This window comes from Acanthopagrus latus, chromosome 14, assembly GCF_904848185.1.
Source record: "Acanthopagrus latus isolate v.2019 chromosome 14, fAcaLat1.1, whole genome shotgun sequence".
In the NCBI taxonomy this organism is placed as follows: domain Eukaryota; kingdom Metazoa; phylum Chordata; class Actinopteri; order Spariformes; family Sparidae; genus Acanthopagrus; species Acanthopagrus latus.
Genome location: NC_051052.1, coordinates 20,775,471 through 20,796,563, shown reverse-complemented (window position 1 = coordinate 20,796,563; position 21,093 = coordinate 20,775,471). Strand labels below are relative to the sequence as shown.

Here is a 21,093-nt window from a genome sequence, read left to right as displayed (position 1 = left end):
ATGTGTTCGCGTATTGGAGCTGTAGAAAGTTGTTGTACCTGTAGTATTCGGTCGTAGGCTTGGAGGCCGCCCAGCTCTGCCGGGCCTCCCGGTCGGATGTTGCTGACGTAGACCCCGCGGTCCAACAAACCGTCAGAAACACTGAAACCAAAATCCTCCAGATCTGAGGCCTTCTCTAGAGTCAGCTGCAGACACACACAGATTCTGTTAGGATCACAACAACAGGTAGATTCTAGTCGGGTCACTTTGCTGAGTCGAAGTCACACGTCACCTTGTGGAGTTCCACAGGGTTCTGGTTTAGGATCTCGTTGACTTCCTGCCTCATCTTCCTCATGGCAAAGGCTCGTCGCTGGGGGTCAGAGGGCAAAGTGTTGGACCGAGCTGTCACCTGAGAAAAGGCACCAGAATCATTTTTGAGAACTCTGATTGCAAGATACAACACAACAGTCACCTGTTGGAGCTCGGCCCGGGTTACCTGTGGTCTGGAGCTGCTGCGCTCCTGGAAGCTCGCCTGGCGACCCAGTGTGCTTCGCAGGGGGGTGGGGTCATGGTTCAGACTGAGGGTGGAGCCTGACATGATGGTTGCCTGGAGACAGCCAATAAGAAAAAACATCCAATCACAGACAGCCAATCAAAAGCAGACAGTTGGATCCATCATAGACACGGTGGACAAAAGGCATCCTGGGAGTCCAACTTCTTACAGAACAAACAAAACCTAATCCTGGCAGGATCAACTGACTGGATCCAGTCTGGTTTATAATAATAGAATCTACTGACATGATCAACTGATCTACTGATGCTAGTCTTCTAACTGGCAGGATCCTTTTGAGAAGATCTACAACTGATTTATCTTACATGATCTACTACAGTTTTCATCTGAAGGATCTACAATGACTTGATTCTGTCAGGATTCTTTTCACATGATCTATTGTTTTTATATCGACAGGATCTACGTCTGTTTTATTGACAGGATCTACTGTTTCGACTGACGGATCTACTGATAAGATCTACTCTCGGCTTGACTGAGATGATCTACTGTTAATTCTGCTGGTAGGATCTACTGACCTGATCTTTCTTTCGAGGGGATCAACTAATTCTGTCCAGTAATCTACTCTGGAACCAAAGAATCTACTCTCGCTTCTACCTGAGATTACCCAAATCTTCTCACATCATTCAACAGATTCCCAGTTCTCAGCCAATCAGTATCAAGGACTCATCAGACGCATGCATGACTTCACAGATCTGCTTCATGACTGGCAAAACAAAACTACCCATCAGGCCTTGCACAAGCTCTCCCAGCATGCCTTGCTCAAACTGCCATGCCCGGTGCAACATGACTCTGCCACGTGATTGGTCAGAAGCTGGGGCGATGTCACTAGAATGTTACAATGACGTCACCATGGTCTGCAGCCTGCTGCTGGGGTGCAGTTAGAGTCACATTCAAAAGAACAGCTAACATGTCTGATGTTTGACAACGCTAAGACTCCAGCGACAGAGAGGAGAGAGAGGAGAGGACAGGAGGAGAGTTAGTAGTGGAGAGCAGGAGGATACCGGAGTGAGGAGGTGCGCTTCCTTCCCAGACTCCTGGAAGAGAAGGAGTCATTTCTCTTTTCAGCTTCATCACCACATTCTTCCAACAAACACGTCGTTACTTTAGCTCAAGAAGGATGAAATATTACAAAGACAAGGGCTGGAAAATAATCTAATGTCATCGTTGATCAATTCTTAAAGGAATAAGATCATTTCATGTTTCAGGTTTAAGTCTAAAATGTCAAACTTAATGATTCTAAGAAAACAGAAGTGAAAAACTAAAACAAGATGACTTCATGGTGACGTGATCAGTCCCGCTCACCTCCAGCTCTCTGAGGATGCCGCTCTGTCCACAGGTCTCCAGATCCTCCAGAGCCTGAGACCAGAAGTTCTCCTCCTGGTCCGGTTCTGTCCCGTCATGCCCCACAGTGAACCTGAAGGAGAGGTCAAAGGTCAGCCAATCAGAGAGAAGAACATCCTTGATGGTTTCACACACACACACACACACACAGGAGGGTTGGTGACGAACAGGTCATGCTGGTGAGACTTCTGTGAGGACATGTGCAGTGACGACATACACATCCTTCAGGTGTATGTGTCAGTGGGTCAAAGGTCACCAGGTGAAGGGTTTCTGGACGGGACTGTGTTGGGGTTAAAAGGTCAAAGGTCAGTGAGGTACCTGCTGTCAGTGATTAGACCGCTGGGCAGATTACAGGCTCTGCAGATAGAGACACACTGCTGTTACTGCTGTTAGCTTGATGCTAGCAACTCCTACTGGTTTGTATAGGGATGCTAACAAGCTACTCTATGGGAAACGTAGCTTCCTGTTCAGACCTGATGTTAAAATGCTTCCTGAGAGCTTTCTTTCTTTCGAGCTGAGATCTGGTCACTCAGGACGGACGTTAACAGCAGCTCTGAGCGGCTCTGAGTAGAAGTTTAAAAATCATTATGAGATCAGAGTCGTTACCCCAAGTAACCAAGTATCCGTGATTTTACTTGTTTCAGGACATTTTGGCTGCTAAACCGGCGAAGAAAACATTAGTGTGGTCGGCGGCTCTGGTCTTGTAGCGGAGGAAGGGTTCAGTGATACTCGCGTAAAAGTAAAAGCAACCTGATGTAACCTCATCAGAAAACTGTGATGCTGTGTTTTCAAAGACAACATTTCCTAAAATAACAGAGTGGTTTTATTTATTCCAGGTGTTACATCACATTTCTGCTGATGTAATTTAATTCAGCTGCTTCTTCAAACTGTCTCCTGACATCTAGATTCCTCCTCCACAATCTGATCAAAAAGGTCTTTTCTTTTTAAAGGTTTCAATTTTAGATTTCATATATGTATTATCAGATGTATGTTTTTATACATCTGTAAATATCTGATCATATTGGATCACTGGTTGACCTCCAGAGTTTTATGTTTAAGTTTAATTATCCACAGTTAGTTTAAAATCTGTCGGTCGTGATCTCTCTCTTAGATCCATTTTTAAATACTGTTTGATTTTGCAACTTTTTCCTAAACGATTAATCTACATAAATTACATTTTTATAAAGTCTTCAGTCGACATTTTAACTGATATTTGTGAAATTTGTTCTCTCTCTCTCACCCTCCGAGTGGTGGGCGGTCCCAGTCGTCGTCACTCAGCCCCAGATCTGACAGCGGATTGGCTCTCTGGCGAGTGGAGGAAGATGATTGGCTGTTGGTTGCCTTGGCATTGCGCCACTCGTGGAAGCTGTACGGAGACGACTGAAATGGAGCTACACACAAACATACAGAGACAACATGTTATCACCACAGTCTGTAGTGACAGCCTTGAGTTAAAACTTGAAGGTAAAGGTCAGAGGTCAGAGGTCAGGAGGTCAGGAGGTCAGAGGTCAGGAGGTCAGAGGTCAGTCTCCTACCCGGGGTGGTGAAGCTGCTGTCCATGTTGGATCCGTCCCAGGACTCCACGGCGCTGTCGACCGACGGCAGCGTGCTGAACGCTCTCTGGCTCGACAGAGGTGCAACCATGACAACAGGCTCCTCCTCCCCGTCCTGGTGCTCCATGCCAAGCCCCGCCCCCGGCCCCAGGCCTGGACCAATCACACAGGACTTCGGGCTCGTCACTAAATACAGACAAATTTTCTTATTAGTTGTTCTGAAACAGATACTGGTACCGGAAATGTCTGTGGTTCTGAATCAACTGGTGGGTCCGGTAATACATTCTTAATGAGAACAAGTGTGTATTAGTGTGTATAAAGTGTGTATTAGTGTGTATCCGTACGTTCTCCCTGCTTCTTGATCTTCAGAGTCACCGTCTCTCCGGCTTGCTGCAGCAGACTGATGGCTTCACTCAGCGGTTTCCCCTTCAGGCTGCTGCTGTTGATCGCCAGAATACGATCTCCGACGTGGATCGCACCGGTTCTGCAGAACAGAACAACACACAGCGACGGTGAGGACGCCTCTGTGTTGTTAATTTATCACACTGCACACATTCTTCATACTGAAAACATAAAACTTCTGCTGCTTGTTTCATTTTTAAACAGATTTATTTGACTTTGATTATGATTCTTGACTTTCACACTACATTTACTTTGTGTAAACTTCTTGTATGTAAAAAAAAAATATTCAGGAATAAACTTCCTGATTCTGAGTCTTTAAAAATGTAAGTATTACTGAATTTCTTTAGTTTCTCGTTTGTTTGAATCCGTCCATAAATCAAAAATACAATTAAATGTAATTTAAATTTAAAAAAAATCTCAAATTTGAAAACATTTACAAAATCAAAAAACAGAAATCAGAAAAACAAAATTAAACAAACTGAAGAAAATGATGTTAAAGTGTAATAATAAAGTTATTAAAGTGTTATTTATTATTAACAGTAGATGGCGTCATTCTCCACTTTATCAGAGCACAGCGGTCCTGTTTGACCCGTCAGTTTGACAACTTGGATTTTGTGTGTGTGTGTGTGTGTGTGTGTGTGTGTGTGTGTGTGTGTGTGTGTGTGTGTGTGTGTGTGTGTACCTCTCTGCCAGCCCTCCCTTGCTCAGTGAGGAGATGATGATTGGGTCGAACGGCTCCTCGGTGCCGGAGATGGTGATTCCCAGCGGGCCTCCGTACCTCTGCAGCTCCACCGTGTAGATGATGCTGCCGGACACTTCCTGTTCGTCTGAAACAGCCAATAAAGTTTCATTCAACACGACGGTGAACAATGAAATCTGAATACATTTGTTTTGTCCTTCAGTCCTTGAAGCAACCTTGTAAATAAAAATCCAGCCTGACTGAGTTAATTAAGGAGAGCAGGAGGTTCTAGTCAGTGATTGAGGTTCTGGGGTCCTTGATTTGTTACTAAACGTCCTTGAAATAATTCTCCAGGTCTTTAAGGAGCGCCTTGTGATGCCTGATGATGTTCAAGCACCCTCCCTGTTACTGAGAGGACGGTCTGAAATAAATATTCTGAGAGTTTGATTTGTCTGAAGTGTCTCCTCTACAAGACGAGATGAATCCCTTCACATCGGCTCAGATGAGACAGAAAAGGTTCAGGACGTCTGGGAGGTCTGCAGTCTGATGAGGGCCCCCTAGAGCACGCAGCCTTCATTACAGCCCATAATACACAAAGATTTAAAGGGTAACTCCACCAACTTCACACCTTAAAGTGTGTTTACAGGTCAAATAGTCCAGTAAATAATGTCTACCCTTTGTATACTGCAAGATAATAGTATATATATATATATGTGTATTACTGCCTCCAGTGATGTCACTCAGCGGCTGAATTGCATTGTGGGTAATGGAGGCTCCATGTGTCGACTTTCTACCTGAGTTGTCTTCGTCTTTCCGGATCTTCAGCTTGACGAGCTCTTCGCACTGCTGCAGGATCTGAACGGCTTCCTCCATGGAGCAGTTCTCCACGCGGATGTTGTCGATGGCGAGCAGCTTGTCTCCCAACTCCAGCGTCCCCGTCCTGAAACGCACAAACACAAAAAACACACAAACGTTATCGAACAGTCTGAGCGAACAGTCGCAGACGTACAGTAACGCTCTCTGACTGTAGAGACTGTAGACAGATGTGACCTGCTGATTAACCAACTGAAGCTCTTTAACTCACATTTTCTGCTTCACACTCCAAAACACATGACCTACAAATCACACACACACACACACACACACACACACACACACACACACACACACACACACACACAGGCCCTGACTATTAGCCTAATTAACCAACCGACTGCAGACAGCTGACCGAGCTTCAACACAGCTGACACTCTGGTGGAAATTAAGTAAGTACATCGAGTGTCATTTTGAGCTACTTCACACTTCCACTCGTCAAGCTGAAGATCCAAAAGGACGAAGACACCTGGAGCCTACATTACCCACAGTGCAACTCAGCCACTGAGTGACATCACTGGAGGCGGTTTATCAGATTCAGCTTCTTCTGGAGCCAAAAAGAAAATGTTCACCACTGTTTCCACACGTGCAGCAGCAGCGACAGAATGTGGTCTGTACAACATTTTGTCATTTTCTGCTGCTTTATTTTTTGTCGTCGCTACATTTCAGAGCCAAATACAGAACTTTTTAATTTTATTTCATAATTCTAATTACTAGTTACTTTGCAGATTACATGCTGCGATGTCAGCGTGAAGACACGGAGGTGATTCACAGCAGCTCTGACCAGGACGATGACCAGAAGACACAGCAGGCACGAAGCGAGTAGAACCAGAATATTTTACTCTGTGAACTGAGGATTGATTTGGACCGAACCAGAAGTAACTGTGGAGGCAAACCAACACTGTTCTGTGTGTGTGTGTGTGTGTGTGTGTGTGTACCTGTGTGCGACGCTGCCTTTCTTGATGTCAGAGATGATCAGAGGGTCTCCTGGCTTCCTATTGGACGGAGCTGGAGACACAGACAGACGACATCAGAGATGATTTCACACACAGAGAGAGAAAATGTCCAGTAAATAATTCAGCTTGTTTACTCCACTCGTCGGGATAATGATTAAATGTTAAGAAGAGAAATGGAATCAAAGACGCTAATGTAATATTGAACTGAGAACTGTGTTTCACAGCGTGAATTCATTATGATGAAATAATTCAAAACACAACTTTCATTTCACAGTTGTGTGCACATGATGCAAGAACAAGTTAAAAATGTAATAATAAAACTATCATTTGCATAATTCAAAAAACATAATTTCTGCCATTAAAAAAAGATCCCTGGTTAATAAAACATATTCATAGTGATGCAAAATATTCAAACAGCACTTCACAAAACAGAGTTGAAGAGCTGAAATCAAGATATCTAACATCAAGGTTTCATAAATAAGACCAGGAAATTAAATACTGTTCATTAAAACACCAGGCGATAAAAATATATCTGTAATAGTTGGGTAACGACTGCAGCTAGCGAGCTAACGGCTAACGTCTCTGTAAAGAGTTTCAGGAGGGGAAGAAGTCCTCGAGCTAGCTGACTTGCTTGTGTTAGCTTAGCGAGGCTGTGAAAGTTACAACTGACTGCACATTTCAGAGGAGCTCAGTATTATTTCTTCTTCTACTCTCAGTTTCTCTGCGCTCTCTTACAGCTGATGGTGATGCCCAGCTCCACTCCGGGCTTCTTTGGGAGCTTCACATGAAACGTTCCTGAACTGGGGATGACCGACTCTGAGACACAAACACAAACAGAGATCATGAGCAGAAGTGAAACAAAGACGGTCACAAAGTTTAAAACACGAGACAGTTAACAGCATATTTGAGGGGAATTCAACTTTATTTGGCGTCTTTAATTGTCACATTCATAGAGACCAGATTAATTTTAATGACTGAATCAATGAGACCAGACTGGTGTCCACTTACTTTTGGTCATCTCGCTGTCTGTGCTGAACTGCAGGCTGTGATTAGCATCAATGATATCTCCTACCGTAACTCATTCACTGTGTCTGTGAGTCATTAATGACAACATATTGTGTTGCTCTGGCGTAGGAGGTTATTTATACCAGTCGGAGGAGGAAACACTGACAAAGAGTCTGACAGATTACAGTGAGAAACCACAGAAGAAGAAAGAAACACAGACAATGAGCCAAAACAGCACAACAGACGGCAGGCGGCTGGTTGGCTCTCGGACAAAATATGTTGCTGGCAACCGATTTATCAAGACGAGAAAGAGACTCAAACTTAATAAATGACTTTGGGTAGAAACTAAACAGTAATAAGAAAGTCCAACGAAAACACACTTGACTGCTGTTTCAACACATTTTTATTAAATCGGCTCGATAGATGAGTGGAATCGTACATGATTGTATCCTCCGCCCTGCATAAATGTCTTCAGCACCTTGTTAGAAATCATTCCTGATCCTTAGAAGATCCAAACTAACAGATTTATGGAGTAAATGAGCTGAATATTGGTCAGGAAGCAGCAGGACACCAGCTGGGGGCCAAATTCTAAGATTAATGTCAGCAGTCAGCAACCAGCGAAGTGTGTGTGTGTGTGTGTGTGTGTGTGTGTGTGTGTGTGCGTACCGGCCACGTCGAACTCGATCTCCAGTGTGAGCTGAGCGGTGATGGACGAGTCTCTGAGCAGCTGATTGGTTTCCTCCAGGGTTGAGTCTTCAGTAGGAACTCCATTTATGGACAAGATCCTGTCGCCGATCTGCAGGATACCACACCTGCAAACACACACACACACACACACACACACACACAGTAAACCAGGTGTATTATCTTCAGTAACAGTGTTATTACGTACCGCGTGTCATTACCTCTCGGCCGGGCTGTCGGGGTCGATGTAAGCTATGAGCGGCGGCGAGGAGAGTGTTTCCGTGGCGAAGACTCCGCCCTGCAGCTGCAGGCCGAACCCCATGATGCCGTCGCCTAGCAACGTCACCTCCGTGGTTTCCGTGTGAACAACCTGACCGGCAAGACCGACGGTGCTGGAGGCAAGAGACACTGACAGAGAAGAAGAAGAAGAAGAAGAAGAGGAAGAAGAAGAAGAAGAGGAAGAAGAAGAAGAAGAAGAAGAAGAAGAAGAAGAAGAAGAAGAAGAAGAAGAAGAATGGGAGTTTCAATATTTTTCATTTTCTCTGTTCTTCGTTTGATATCTTTGTTGTTGTTGTTTTGTTTTGACTCACAGGAACTCTTGAAGTCCTTCTTCTTGGCCTTCCTCCTCATCAGCGTGCCCCGTGGACTTGTGGGATACATGTTCCGGGGCAGGGTGCTCATGTTGAGGGACGAGAGACTATAGGCTGACATGGAGCCGGGAGAGAACGAGTGGCTGAGAGCTGAGGAGAGAGAGAGAGAGGCAGATGATGCTGAGCAGAGGTCTCTCTCTCAAAACAAAACACTGCAGGAAGAGAGAGGGGGAGAGAGAGAGGGAGTAGAGGGAGGAGAGAGGGAGGAGAGAGGGGGGAGAGAGAGGGGGGAGAGAGGAGAGAGAGAGAGAGGGGGGAGAGAGAGAGGGAGAGGGGGGAGAGAGAGAGGGAGAGGGGGGAGAGAGGGAGGAGAGAGAGAGAGAGAGAGAGGGGGAGAGAGAGAGGGAGAGGGGGGAGAGAGAGAGAGGGAGAGGGAGGAGAGAGAGAGAGAGAGAGGAGAGGGAGGAGAGAGGGGGGAGAGAGGGAGGAGGACGTACGAGGGTTGTTTGTATGGCGGTTGTGCGATCTGGCAGCTGATTGGTCGGGGTGGTACGTGTTGTAGTGGTAGGGGGGGAGGATGGGGGCGGAACCACCAGTTTCCCAGGGGAGTGGGCGGGGACTACGCTGCACCTTGACTGTACACACACACACACACACACACACACACACACACACACACACACACACACACACACACAGGAGGGTGTCCAGGTTAAGACAGGAGGAAAGGTCAGAGGTCAGAGGTCAGAGGTCAGGAGGCTGCCTGCATCACAGTTTCATAAAGGATTACATCTTATACATGTAATCTTTTATGTGATCTTTATTTCAAAATCATTTGTTGAACTGTTGAAACGTCGACGCACGGTGTGTCATCATACAGGAAACCATGCTGTGGTGCGTTCAGGGCCAGGATGCCTGTTGTGTGTGTATTTATACCGTGACCAGACCAACCTGATGTGTGTGTGTGCGTGTTTATACCGTGGTGCATTTAAGGTCGCTCCAGTATTTGTGAGTTTATACTGTGCAGCAATGCATTCAGGTCTAGACCAACCTGATGTGTGTGTGTGTGTGTTTATACCATGCTGTGGTGCGTTCAGGGCCGGTCGGGCCTGGTGCTGTGGCAGGATCTCCATGCGGACGGTCTGACAGGAGGCGGAGAGAAGCTGAGTGGCTTCAGCCAGAGAACAAAACTCCATTGACTTCCCATCAACTGACAGGATGTGATCACCTGCATGGAGAGCACCACACCTGTACACACACACACACACACACAGAGTCAGTTTCACAGTGACAGGTTCACAGATTTGATGGTTATGGTTCTGTGGTTATGGGTCGGAGGTCAGAGGTCAGTACCTGTCTGCTATGCTGGCTGGCTTGACCTTGTCGATGATGATGACCTGCTTGCTGCAGAACATGGAGGTGGACAGAGCCACGCCCAGACTGGAGCCTGTCGCCTTGGCAACCTCCACCAGCAGGGGCCCTGACGCCGTGGCAACAGAATCTGAGAGGGGAAGCATCAAAGTTTGTGTTTCAGTTGGTGGCAACTCAGCTGAAACTCCAAAACATGGACATTAAAGAGAGCATTGAACTGACCCATGACCGAGACGTCGTACTCGATCAGCAGCGTGGCTTCCTGCCCGCACTGCTTCAGGATGCTCATGGCCTCTGACAGGGTGCTGCCATGGAGACGAATCCCGTCGATGCTTAGCAACCGATCACCCGGCTTGACGGTTCCTTCTCTGAGGTGAGAGAGACAGAGAGGGGACGGTTTCTACAGAGGCCCTCGAGGGACAGAAACCCTCCAGACAGGCGGAAGAGGTCAGAGGTCACTCACCTGTCAGCCGGACCGCCCGGCCTGATGGTTGTTATGACGATGGGGCGAGACTTGTTCCTGTCTTCATGAGTCCCACCTGTAGACACAGAGTCACGTCAGGTATCTGTAGTTAACACACACACACACACACACACCCACACACACACACACACACACACTCTGAGCTCCTCTCACCTCTGATGACGAAGCCGAAGCTGTTTCCTTCTTTGTGAAGCGTCACTTCGACGTTCTTGAACATGACCCCTGACCCCTGCACCGCTGCAACACAGCAGATCACCAACACATCAGCATGACCTCTGAGCTTCAACGTCACACTGAACACACTCTGATATCACCTCTGGGTCAGTACTTACAGACAGGCGGCAGCTCGTACTCGACCTCCAGCACGACGCGCTCACCGACGTTCTTCAGCAGACTGATGATCTCATCGTGTCTGAACTTGGCCAGGTTGATGCCGTTCACGGCGCGGATGTAGTCGCCGACGTTCAGCTGGTCGCTCCTGCACAAACAGTCACAACATCAGCTCTTAGGTCAATTTAATTAAGGCGGTCGTGACCTCGATACACGGTGGAGTTAGTGCTCCCACTTCAGTTGGAGTGCACGCTAACACTTTTAGTTTAGCAGCTACAGGGAAGATTTCACTAAAAAAGTTTTAAGAAACATCTTTTCAAATTAATTCCTCATCTGAAGGCTTCTGCGGACTGTGACCGCAGCAGTCGAGCTATACGGAGACATTTTAAATTTCATTTTTGTTTGTTTTTTCTGTTTTAAATCAAGTCTCCAGCTGCTTCAGCTGTTTTGAGTTGTGAAACACATTTAACGTCACTTTAAAATGATTCATGTCATCATTTCGGTCGCAGTCCAACAGAGGAGACGGAGCAGCTGTACAGCAGATTAAAACAGACCAGAATATAATAAAGTGCAGGATTATAGAGAAAGTTCAGTGATGTGTTACCTGGCAGCGATGCCTCCCTGTCGCAGGTTTGAAACCCGGGGCTTCCCATCTTTGTCGATGCCTCCTGAGACCGTCAGCCCGAGCGTCGTGCCTTCCTTCTTCATCAGCTCCACCACCGAGCAGCCGCGAAACTCGTCTACGTCACACACAACAACAGGTGATGGGTCCAACGCTCCTTCTCCCCCCGTACAACTACTCCACTGCACATCTGACCTCTTTTATTTCCACCGGTTTCATTTCTCCCTGTTTTATCTCTGCGCTGTGACTTCACAGTCTTCTCCACTAACTCCCTCTCAGCACAGAGAAATAAAATAATAATCTGGAAGAGGAGAGAAGTGAAGTCATCGCCTATTCTGTCGCCCATCTATATTTCATCAAACGCCTGAAATATTTAACGCCAGGAGAGCAGGAGAGAGAGGGAGACCGATATTTCAGAGCAGACCTGCTACAGTGAGATGTGAGCGGGTCCTCAGGTGATAAAACAGAAAGCAGGATTTCATTAAAGGGTTGTATTTTAATATTAAATCAGGCGACTTCACCCTCTTTCATCCCGACAGGATTAAGACATCTGATCTTTGGCAGTGACCATCATTGTCTTCTTCTCCTTCCTTCTCTCTGAGAGTCTTTACAAAGAGCGTCAGCGTTCTTCTTAACTCCGACTCTCAAAACCCCCAAAATCTTCTATTCTGATCAAATGTTAGAAGAACCAGTTTCCTGCTGCGGCGAGGAGAAACTTTTTGAAAGTGTTTACTTCAGACGCTGAATTACAGCAAAGCTTCTCTCAGAGGGAAACAGTTTGTTAGAGCTGCAGATTTTACTATAAATCTGAAGCTGCTTCTCCTCAGACTGAATAATTACTGCAGCAGAACATCGAGTCTGTCAGCAACTTTTTAATCCTGCTGCGACGACGGACGGTAGTTTAGCTTTTGTTGACGTGGTGTGAAACACCAGTGGCTGCTCTCTGGAGCAATAGCAGTTTCTGTAAGTAGCTCTGTGGGACTGGTTCCTGAAACTGGTTCCTGAAACTGGTTCTGAAGCTCAACCAGTTCCCCCAACATGATCAGCAGCTGTACCTGTTGCTTTAATGGGTTGTAAAGATCTGATCCACCAGTTCCCTTGACTGATTTTAAAACTCCATCAACTGGATTTGAAGTTCTACCAATTCCTCTACGTGGTTTTCAAGCCTTACCAGTTCCTCTGACTGGTTCTGAAGTCCCAACAACCATCAGAATGGCTATAAAAGGTCCACTAACACTCTACCACTGAGTGGCAGAACCTGCAACTTTTACAGGTTCCTCAGTTTCAGTTTCTCTAGATGGTCCAGAAGTTCCATGAGGACCTGCAACTGGTTCTGATGCTCAAAACCAAACTTCTGCAGAAGCTGCACCAGTTGTTATAAAGATCCACTCTTCCAGTTTATTCCAGTAAATTTAAAGCTCTGTCAACTGGATTTTAAGTTCCACCTATTCATCCGGTTGCAAGTGGTTTTAAATCTCAACCAGTCCAACCAACTTGTTCTGGACCTGTACCAGCTCCTTTAACTGGTTCTGAAGTTCTAACAGATCCTTTAAATGTTTCTAAACATCTATAAAACTGGTTCAAGCCTCTACCAGTATCACATAGAGGTTTTGAACTCCACTAGTTCTGTTCCTGTTACTGGTTTTGAGCTCCTACCAGTTCCTGTAACTGGTTCTACAGCTCTAGAAATCCCTGAACTGGTTCAGAACATCTACAAGTTCCACTAACCTGTTCAGAAGATGTATCAGTTGTTCTGATGGGTTCTAAAGATCAGATCTACCAGAAGCTCCATCAGATCATCTAGCTTGTTTTAAAGCTTGACTAGTTCTGAAGCTCTACCGGGTTCCTCAACTGGATCTGGACCTTTACTTGTTCCTCTAACTAGATCTGAAGTTCCAGCAGATCCAGTAAATGGTTCTGAGGAACCAGCTCATCACATTACCGCACTGGTTTTAAAGCTCTGTTAGTTCCTCTGTCCAGTTCTGAAGCTGTTGTTGGTTCCTTGACTGGATCTGGATCTCTAACAGTTCCTCCTACAGGTTCAGAAGCACCAACAGTTCTTCTAATTGTCTCAATCTTTTATTTTTACTGGCTCCAAAAAGCAATCAGATGTCACTGGCTGTACCAGAGCTTTTCATTCAGCAGCTGGAAGGTTTCCCATCAGGGTCAGGTGGATCTAAGTTCACTGACATTGTTCTGACATCCGGTCCTGGTCACAGATGTCACGTTTACCTGTTGTATAAATATTACAAAAGTTCTGATTGCACCGCTCTGATACTAGCTGCAAGTAGGCCACCAGCTCCAGGTGGGAGGAGATAAACTGCGACTGCAAGCATCTTCCTGCAGGTCACACGGATAGAAAACATCAGCTCGTGTTTGTGCGTGTTCTATTTTCAGGTCTGTTATCTTCATCTGGGTGCTTATTAACTCAGCTCGAAGAACCACACAGAGCAGAACCGAGGAGAACAGAAGGAGGCGGATAGAAGAGATCACAAAGAACGACGTGGACTCAACCGAGATAACGACGTGTTACCTGGGATACTCTGCCTCCTGATGGCCAGCGCTCCATCCGGAGGTCGCGACCCGGCGGAGTGTTTGGTGTACGGCCCCTCATCTGAAACACAAAGAAACACAGACGTTAGTTTGCTTCTTCCAGTTCCTTTAACTGGTTCTGGAGCTTAACTAATTCCTGTTACTGGTTCCGAACCTCTGTTTCGTTAAATCGTTTCCAGGACCATCTCGTGTGAGAGATTCTGAAGCTCAACCAATTTCACTAAACTGGTTTTGAGTTGTTACTGGTTCCTGAACCTCCATCACTTCTTCAAAGTGGTACCATCCCTTCACCAGTTTATTCAAACTGGTTCTGAGGTACCACCATGTCCTGTAACTGGTCCCAGCCCTTTACCAATTTCTCCATCTAGTTCTGACACTCTAACAGGACTTCTAACTGGTTCTGAAGCTCTACCGATTTCCCAAACTGGCTGCAGACATAAATCAGTTGCTTGAACTGGTTCCAAGTCCTTAGACTGGTTCACAGGCTCTACCAGTCCATCTAGTAGATTCTGGATCTCTACCAGCTCTTTAAACTGGTTCCAGAGGTTTGCCCAGTGCTTCCAGCCGGGTCCAAACCTTGACCAGATTCCTCTAACTGGTACCAAAGCAGTTGTAAATGTCAGAAACTTATCTGGACCTCTGAGTTCACAGACAAACACAGACAGACACCTCACAAGTTACATCATCTGATTGGTGCAGAAGTGAAATGTCACTGGCTCCCATGATGCATCTGTACTCACCATCATCATCATCAGACATCCCAGAACTGCGACCACAGAAATACATCTTAGAGAAAAGTCATTTAAAAACACTGATGTGCTCCTGTAATCATCATTTAAAGCTTCACAGCCTCACTCGCCGGTGAACTAGCTCGTTAGCATCCTCTTGCTCCAGATGATGCTACCTGTTAGCATCTAGCAAAGCTCTGAAAAGACTCCAGCTGACCAGTTAACTGTCTGGTTTGTTCTCCGATGCTGCTGCTGCTGAGAGGTCTGTCAAGTCAGCCTGTTCTCATGAATAAGGAAACTACTGCCAGAGAGAGGTGACCTCATCGGTACAGCAACCAATCCCAGTGGAGAACACAGTGGTCTATCTAAGTTTGGACCAATCGCAGCAGTCCATTGGGAGACCCCTGATGATGTCATTGCAGAGATGAGAGAGCAGAGGTGGAGTTAAGCCTTGAACCAAGACATCAGATCATTGTGGACGCAGAGATTTGATTAGAGGAGTGTTAATTAGATGATTGATGAGTCGGACAAACTGGACAAATCCAACGTGTAGAAACAAACAAATAAAACCCAAAATATCCTCATTTTACAGCTGAAACACACACTTTTTTATTGCTGTTATCATCGAACAATCTGCTGATAAATGTTACAACATATAACTGACGTTTATAAAATATAGCAAAATGCTCATCACAGCTTCCTGAAAGTGACGCCTTCAAGTTGCTTCTTTCATCCAACAAAAACAAAACCTAAAACTCAAAATGCTCCATCTTTAATCATCCCTAAAATACAAGATGATTTTCTCGAGAGTCGAGACTTATCAATAACAACAAAACTGTCAGAATTGTTGGAGATAATAACGGGAGCTCAATATGTTAAATCAGCTGCTTGCTACACTTTTTTCGTGTCACTGCTGAGCTGTCAAACATTAAGCTGTAAGTAATAAGAGCAAATATATATTCTGTAACGATGCCATAAAAATAACAAATCAAATTTAACTCGTCATCACAGGAAAACAGAGGAAATGACACGTTTGACCCGTGACCACGTAGCGCTTCTGTCGTTTTCAGAGATATTCGATCAAATCAAAAACAGATCAGTGCTCATATAAATAACCACAAGTCTCAGAGGGAAACATCTCTCCTCTTTTCTGAATCAAATTTGTCTCATCTCGTTTTTTTGTTTTTGTTTTTTTTTTTTTTTTTAGCATCGTGTTGTTTTTCTATTTCTGGTCGTCCGTTCGGTTCTGTGCTCGATCCCGTTCTGGTCTCTTCTAATCTGCTCTAGATCTACTCCGTCCTGTTTGGTTCCAGCAGCTGAGCTCAGAAACACAATGAGACCGTGAACACACACACACACACACACACACACACACACACACACACACACACACACCATAGCTAAGTGAAGATGAAAGCGTCCTCCTCCACATGTAGGACAGCAGCAGCGTCTCTCTTTCAGCCTCAGCTGCAGCACATTTAACGCCACACACTAAACACTGAGGCTCGTTATATAACACATAAATAACCTGCGCTCGTATTATTGAGTTACGATCGTGTGAACAAAGGTCACGCCGCAGCGTGGATGAAGGATTCAGATCATTTACTTCAGTGAAAGTGTTTTTATTTGTATATTCTATATCCATGGATGGTTCTGGTGACCCATTTTTAATTTTTACACTCTTATTGTGATGAAATCAACAAAACCAAAGTGTCAAGTGATTTTAGTGTTTGATTCTTGATATGATTTGATTTATTCCGTGTGAATAAAACTGACTTGACGTTAATGTTCCTGGTGATCAACATCACATAAAATCAGTGTGTGGAAATGGGACCAGGGTACAGATCCAGAGCTCCTGGAGGAACAAACACCCGGAGGCACGTCGGATTCTGTGTTCTGACTCGTCCACAGGAGAAAAAACTAAAGATTTTCACTGTGGACGGCAGATCGAAGCGACAGTGATCAGAGGACGAGTCATGTTTGGATGCAGACTTCGATGAGACTCTACGGTGGCTCTCACGCCAAAAGGCTTCAGGTCAGCTCTGAACCAGAACCAGCACTTGGCTCTGTTTGGTTGAAAAGTGGCGGAACAGTGAGGTGAGATGTCGGCACGGAGCCACAGTGTGTTCGCTGGTTTCAGAGCAGCTCCTCTCACCTCAACCTCCACACTCAAACACTGATTTATTCCTTATCAATTCATATCATTACCGTGTTTTTTACTTGCATAGAGACTTAAAACATCTTCTGGTTACACAAGCCTGCTGTAAAACAATACAATGAATGAATCCTGAATTAATCAACACCTTAAAAAACACTTTCACACGTCTAAAAGTGAAGCTGCAGACGTGAAAGAAACCGTCAGTCCTGTGACGAGACTCGAACACGCTGCGACTCTCTCCTCTGTTATTTCTGTGGTTACTGAACTTGTTGATTGGATGTGATGCTGCTCAGCTGCAGAGATGTTGAGGTGGATGAAGACAGTAAAGTGTTTGATTAAGTTCTGTAGGATGTGACATCAACGTGTTTACAGACTGCAGACTTCAGCCAGGATCATGTGCGTGATTCATTCTGATTGGACAGAACGAGCTTCGTTAATATTTGGGTCGACAGCAGACGTCAACAAAATCTCACATTAATATCTTATAAACAAACACTGTGTGTTTACATCTATCAGACAGTTAGTAATACTGATCGGACTTCTGCATAAAACCACAAGATGAACGGAAGTAACTTCTGAACAACAGCATGTGAAGAAACACAAACTGGTTCATGTTGTTGTATATTTAGTTTTATGTGCTGCTAACAGTTTAAAACCCAGAAACATTACATTTCCTACAATGTAAGTCAACAAAAAGCAGCAAATATTAATTATAGAACAATGAAAAAGCAACTGAAGCTCCCGCAGCTCGACTGGACCGAACACGTCTCGTTAATATTTAGGTCCGTCTGAGCTTCAGCAGCAGACGTCTCCTCAGCAAAACACACATTAATATCTAATAAACAAACAATACAACACGAGTCAGAGCACAACACTGCATCCTGACAGTAATCTGACAACTGAAATGACTTAATTTAAACAAAAACACACGATCGTCTGACACAGGGAAGGAACTCCAATTAATCGACCCGAACAGAGATTCATTTGTTTCTGTTGTGATTTTCTAAAACACCCCAAAACTACAAAGACTAATTCATTATGTTAAATAAACTACCCATGGTGGAGTAACGAGACAGACACTCTGATACTGTCCAGACATTCAGTTGTTTTGGAACACTTGACTTCACTCTCCGTCTGCAGACAGACGAGAGATGAAGATGAAGATGAGACGCGATCGTTACTGACAGGAAATGGACGCTGATGAAGGTCGACAGTAACGAACTGACTTCATCCTCGCCCTCGTGTTTCTGCTCTTCACTTCCTGTTTGTCGGGATGCTCCATGATACTGACACATCATCCGTGTTGTTCCATAAACATTTGTGCTGATATAAAACTCACAATAAAAACTCTTTAAATGATTCATGTGGATTTATCAGCGCAGCACGGTCACGTCAGACCGCAGGCTTGATGCTGGAATGTGCAGGAGTTTGTTTTGGAGGTCTAACAGGACCTGCGGCGGCAATTAAAACTGTTTAAAAGATTAATAGAGACTTTTTTGTGCATACCTAATCAAGAAGAAGCTTAAAGAACTTTCTTATTTCTCCCTGTGATTATGTGGATGTTGAAAAATGCATTATTTGTCTGGTATTATGATAAGAACACGTTTAATAGTAAGTTCCACTACAGGAGACGAGAAGCTGTGAGGGATTGTGTTCATGTATCAGCAACCGACAGATTAGTTGGAAAATATCCTCATGTTGAATATCAGCAGAAAAGCAAAACGCTACTTCAGCTCAACCTGCAGCGCCAAAAATAAAGGATGTTTACTCATAAATGCATCTGTTATAATGATTATAAGTTACGTTATTATGGCAAAATATTCTTCTTTCCATTCTTGCAGGTTTACATCTTGTTGCCAACCTCCATAAAGAAGAAGAAGAAGAAGAAGAAGAAGAAGAAGAAGAAGAAGAAGAAGAAGAAGTGATAACTAGCGAGCTGTGAGGCTCCTGCTGTTGGAGACTCTGTATTAATCCTCATCATGAATTCTTTCGTTCACAATGATCGTGTAATGAAAAGCTGATATCGTGAGTTGATCCCATATACTGTCACTTCCAGTAAGTATCATATAATCATATCACATACAGAGTGATGCAGTGATGATGTGTTTTTGTAGCTAACGCTGAAGTTAGCATCGCTCCGGTCCCTCTGAGGGATTATTGAACTACATTTTGGATTATCGCAGAAAATAATCTCTAGTTTCTGATCCTTCCAGGTTCTGTTCATCAACATAATCTCCACAGATGAACGCCACTCTGTGATGTTTGAAGCATTAAGTAAACACGTAGCAGTAAGAAGCTAATGTTAGCCGACAAACAGACGACATCACGGTCACATGACTGAAACGTCTCCACCACTAAGAGTCTTACTGCACAATTACTATCCAGGTTTTCTATAAACTGATCAGTGTACAAGTTGTAAAGTCAGAGTTAGAACAGTGTGGAACTAAAGTGGCCTGTAAAGACGGACTAGTGAGTAGATGAGTCTCCGTGTTCGCTGTGGGGACGTTTAATGTCCCCGACAACCTCTGTAGTCTCATTCAGACACTTGTTAGCAACCGCTAACTCTTGTTAGCACATGAAGAGCTTCAGGATTAAACTGTGGGACATTTAATGATGATTTAATGTTGGAGAACAAAATGTGTAAATATGTTCAGCCTTATTTCACACATTTAACTGAAAATACACTCAAAGATTTTGAGACGAGGGAACAAGATGTGCTAACATGCTAACGCGCTAACAGATTTCTGGTTTTAGGACTACAGACCACACCTCTCTATTATCCTCTCTATACCTTTAAGTTTTCTTTTACCTTTCTCTATCTACCTGTTCATACATGTGCTGCCACAACATCCACATCTCCTCTGACGATCTAACAGAGAGTTCCTGCTACTTTAAAACAACAATGTGAATATTTCAGCTTCCGCCAGACTTTAAATTATTTCAAAAGGAAAACCAAGAAACGAGAAAACAAACACCTGAAGCTTCAAACTGCATCAGAGAGAAATCACATCCTGCACACACACACACACACACACACACACACACACACTCTGTTTGTGCCCTCCTTTCTCCTCTGTTCTCGCTCTCCCCTGTTAATACACACCATGAATATTACATTCATGAAACTAAGATTCAATGCTACCTCTCTCTCTCTCTCACTCTCCTGCTCACAGTCACTCTAAAGGTCTCTCGCCCGATAAAGCAACCTGCAGCGATCGACTGAATGAATCCATCTGGAGATCGTTTTCAATGCCACACACACACACACACACACACTCACACTCACACACACACACCACACACACACACACAGCTGGCGTCGGTCATACACAACCAGCTCTCTCTCTCTTTTCAATGTCAGCAGTTTACACCACATGACACTCGACCAGACACACACACACACACACACACACACACGTATGTTATATATGCAGACATGCTTATCCCTCCATCACACACACACACACACACTCTTTCTCTCTCTCTCTCTCTCCACTGCCTCTCTATGTCTCTCTACCTTTGTTCACTCTGCGCAGGATCTGGCAGCGACATTTAAACGACACGGCGATCATGGTGAAGCCGAGCCGAGCGTCGCCTCCCCCCCAGCGCCATGCAGATGCAGCCGCCACAAACTACACCTCCTACTCCTCCTCTTCTTCTTCCTCCTCCTCCTCTTCCTCTGAGAGAGCGACGCGAGCGACAGACGAGCACCTCAAACACAAACCATCATCATGGAGACGCTTCCTGAGGCTCGGGTGAACGAGATAGAGAGAGAGAGAGAGAGGGAGGGAGAGAGAGAGAGAGAGAGAGAGCGCTGCAGATGTGAAGCTCCTCCATAAAATGAGGCGGCGGAGGAGGGGGAGGGAGGCAGGGAGGCAGAGTCTGCGCAGATGGGAGGATGAAGAGGAGGAGGAGGAGGGGGATGATGGAGGGATGATGGAGAGGCAGAGGGAGGCGGCTGTATCCCCCAGCTGGTTTATAATGTGTCTGTGCAGCTGGATGGAGGGATGAAGGAAACAAACAGGAGGAGGAGGGATAATGTACTCGGTGGAGATACTGTAAAAGGATGAACATATGGTGGAAAACAAAAAAAACAGGAGGAAAGGAATAATTCAGGGACGAGGAGAGGAGCTGAATCAGGGTGGAAATGAATAGAAAAGATAGAAAAAATGAGAGGAGGGAAAGAAAAAATGAGGCAAAAGACGAGAAAAAAG

General features: G+C 45.0%; 1 protein-coding gene across 8 annotated transcripts in view; it reads right to left on the bottom strand.

Moving 5' to 3' along the window:
• The window catches only part of grip1 (glutamate receptor interacting protein 1), a 59,090-nt gene that overhangs the window by 5,647 nt on the left and 32,350 nt on the right, over positions 1-21,093 (bottom strand). For 2 of the 8 annotated variants that reach the window (XM_037121690.1, XM_037121686.1), the window contains exons 2-26: positions 13,974-14,054; positions 11,423-11,558; positions 10,821-10,966; positions 10,642-10,725; positions 10,468-10,543; positions 10,227-10,372; positions 9,987-10,134; positions 9,712-9,881; positions 9,131-9,268; positions 8,634-8,783; positions 8,265-8,451; positions 8,026-8,171; positions 7,090-7,170; positions 6,337-6,406; positions 5,320-5,465; positions 4,529-4,673; positions 3,789-3,928; positions 3,427-3,630; positions 3,132-3,282; positions 2,210-2,248; positions 1,853-1,964; positions 1,552-1,584; positions 476-586; positions 272-388; positions 39-185 (exon numbers count right to left, since the gene is read on the bottom strand). In XM_037121690.1, the coding sequence (XP_036977585.1) occupies positions 39-185; positions 272-388; positions 476-586; positions 1,552-1,584; positions 1,853-1,964; positions 2,210-2,248; positions 3,132-3,282; positions 3,427-3,630; positions 3,789-3,928; positions 4,529-4,673; positions 5,320-5,465; positions 6,337-6,406; positions 7,090-7,170; positions 8,026-8,171; positions 8,265-8,451; positions 8,634-8,783; positions 9,131-9,268; positions 9,712-9,881; positions 9,987-10,134; positions 10,227-10,372; positions 10,468-10,543; positions 10,642-10,725; positions 10,821-10,966; positions 11,423-11,558; positions 13,974-14,054 (3,104 nt within the window). Of the gene's footprint in view, positions 1-38; positions 186-271; positions 389-475; positions 587-1,551; positions 1,585-1,852; positions 1,965-2,209; positions 2,249-3,131; positions 3,283-3,426; positions 3,631-3,788; positions 3,929-4,528; positions 4,674-5,319; positions 5,466-6,336; positions 6,407-7,089; positions 7,171-8,025; positions 8,172-8,264; positions 8,452-8,633; positions 8,784-9,130; positions 9,269-9,711; positions 9,882-9,986; positions 10,135-10,226; positions 10,373-10,467; positions 10,544-10,641; positions 10,726-10,820; positions 10,967-11,422; positions 11,559-13,973; positions 14,055-14,147; positions 14,521-20,396; positions 20,605-21,093 lie in introns of those variants that run through there. The other 6 variants (XM_037121692.1, XM_037121693.1, XM_037121694.1 and 3 more) reach the window with 6 other exon arrangements.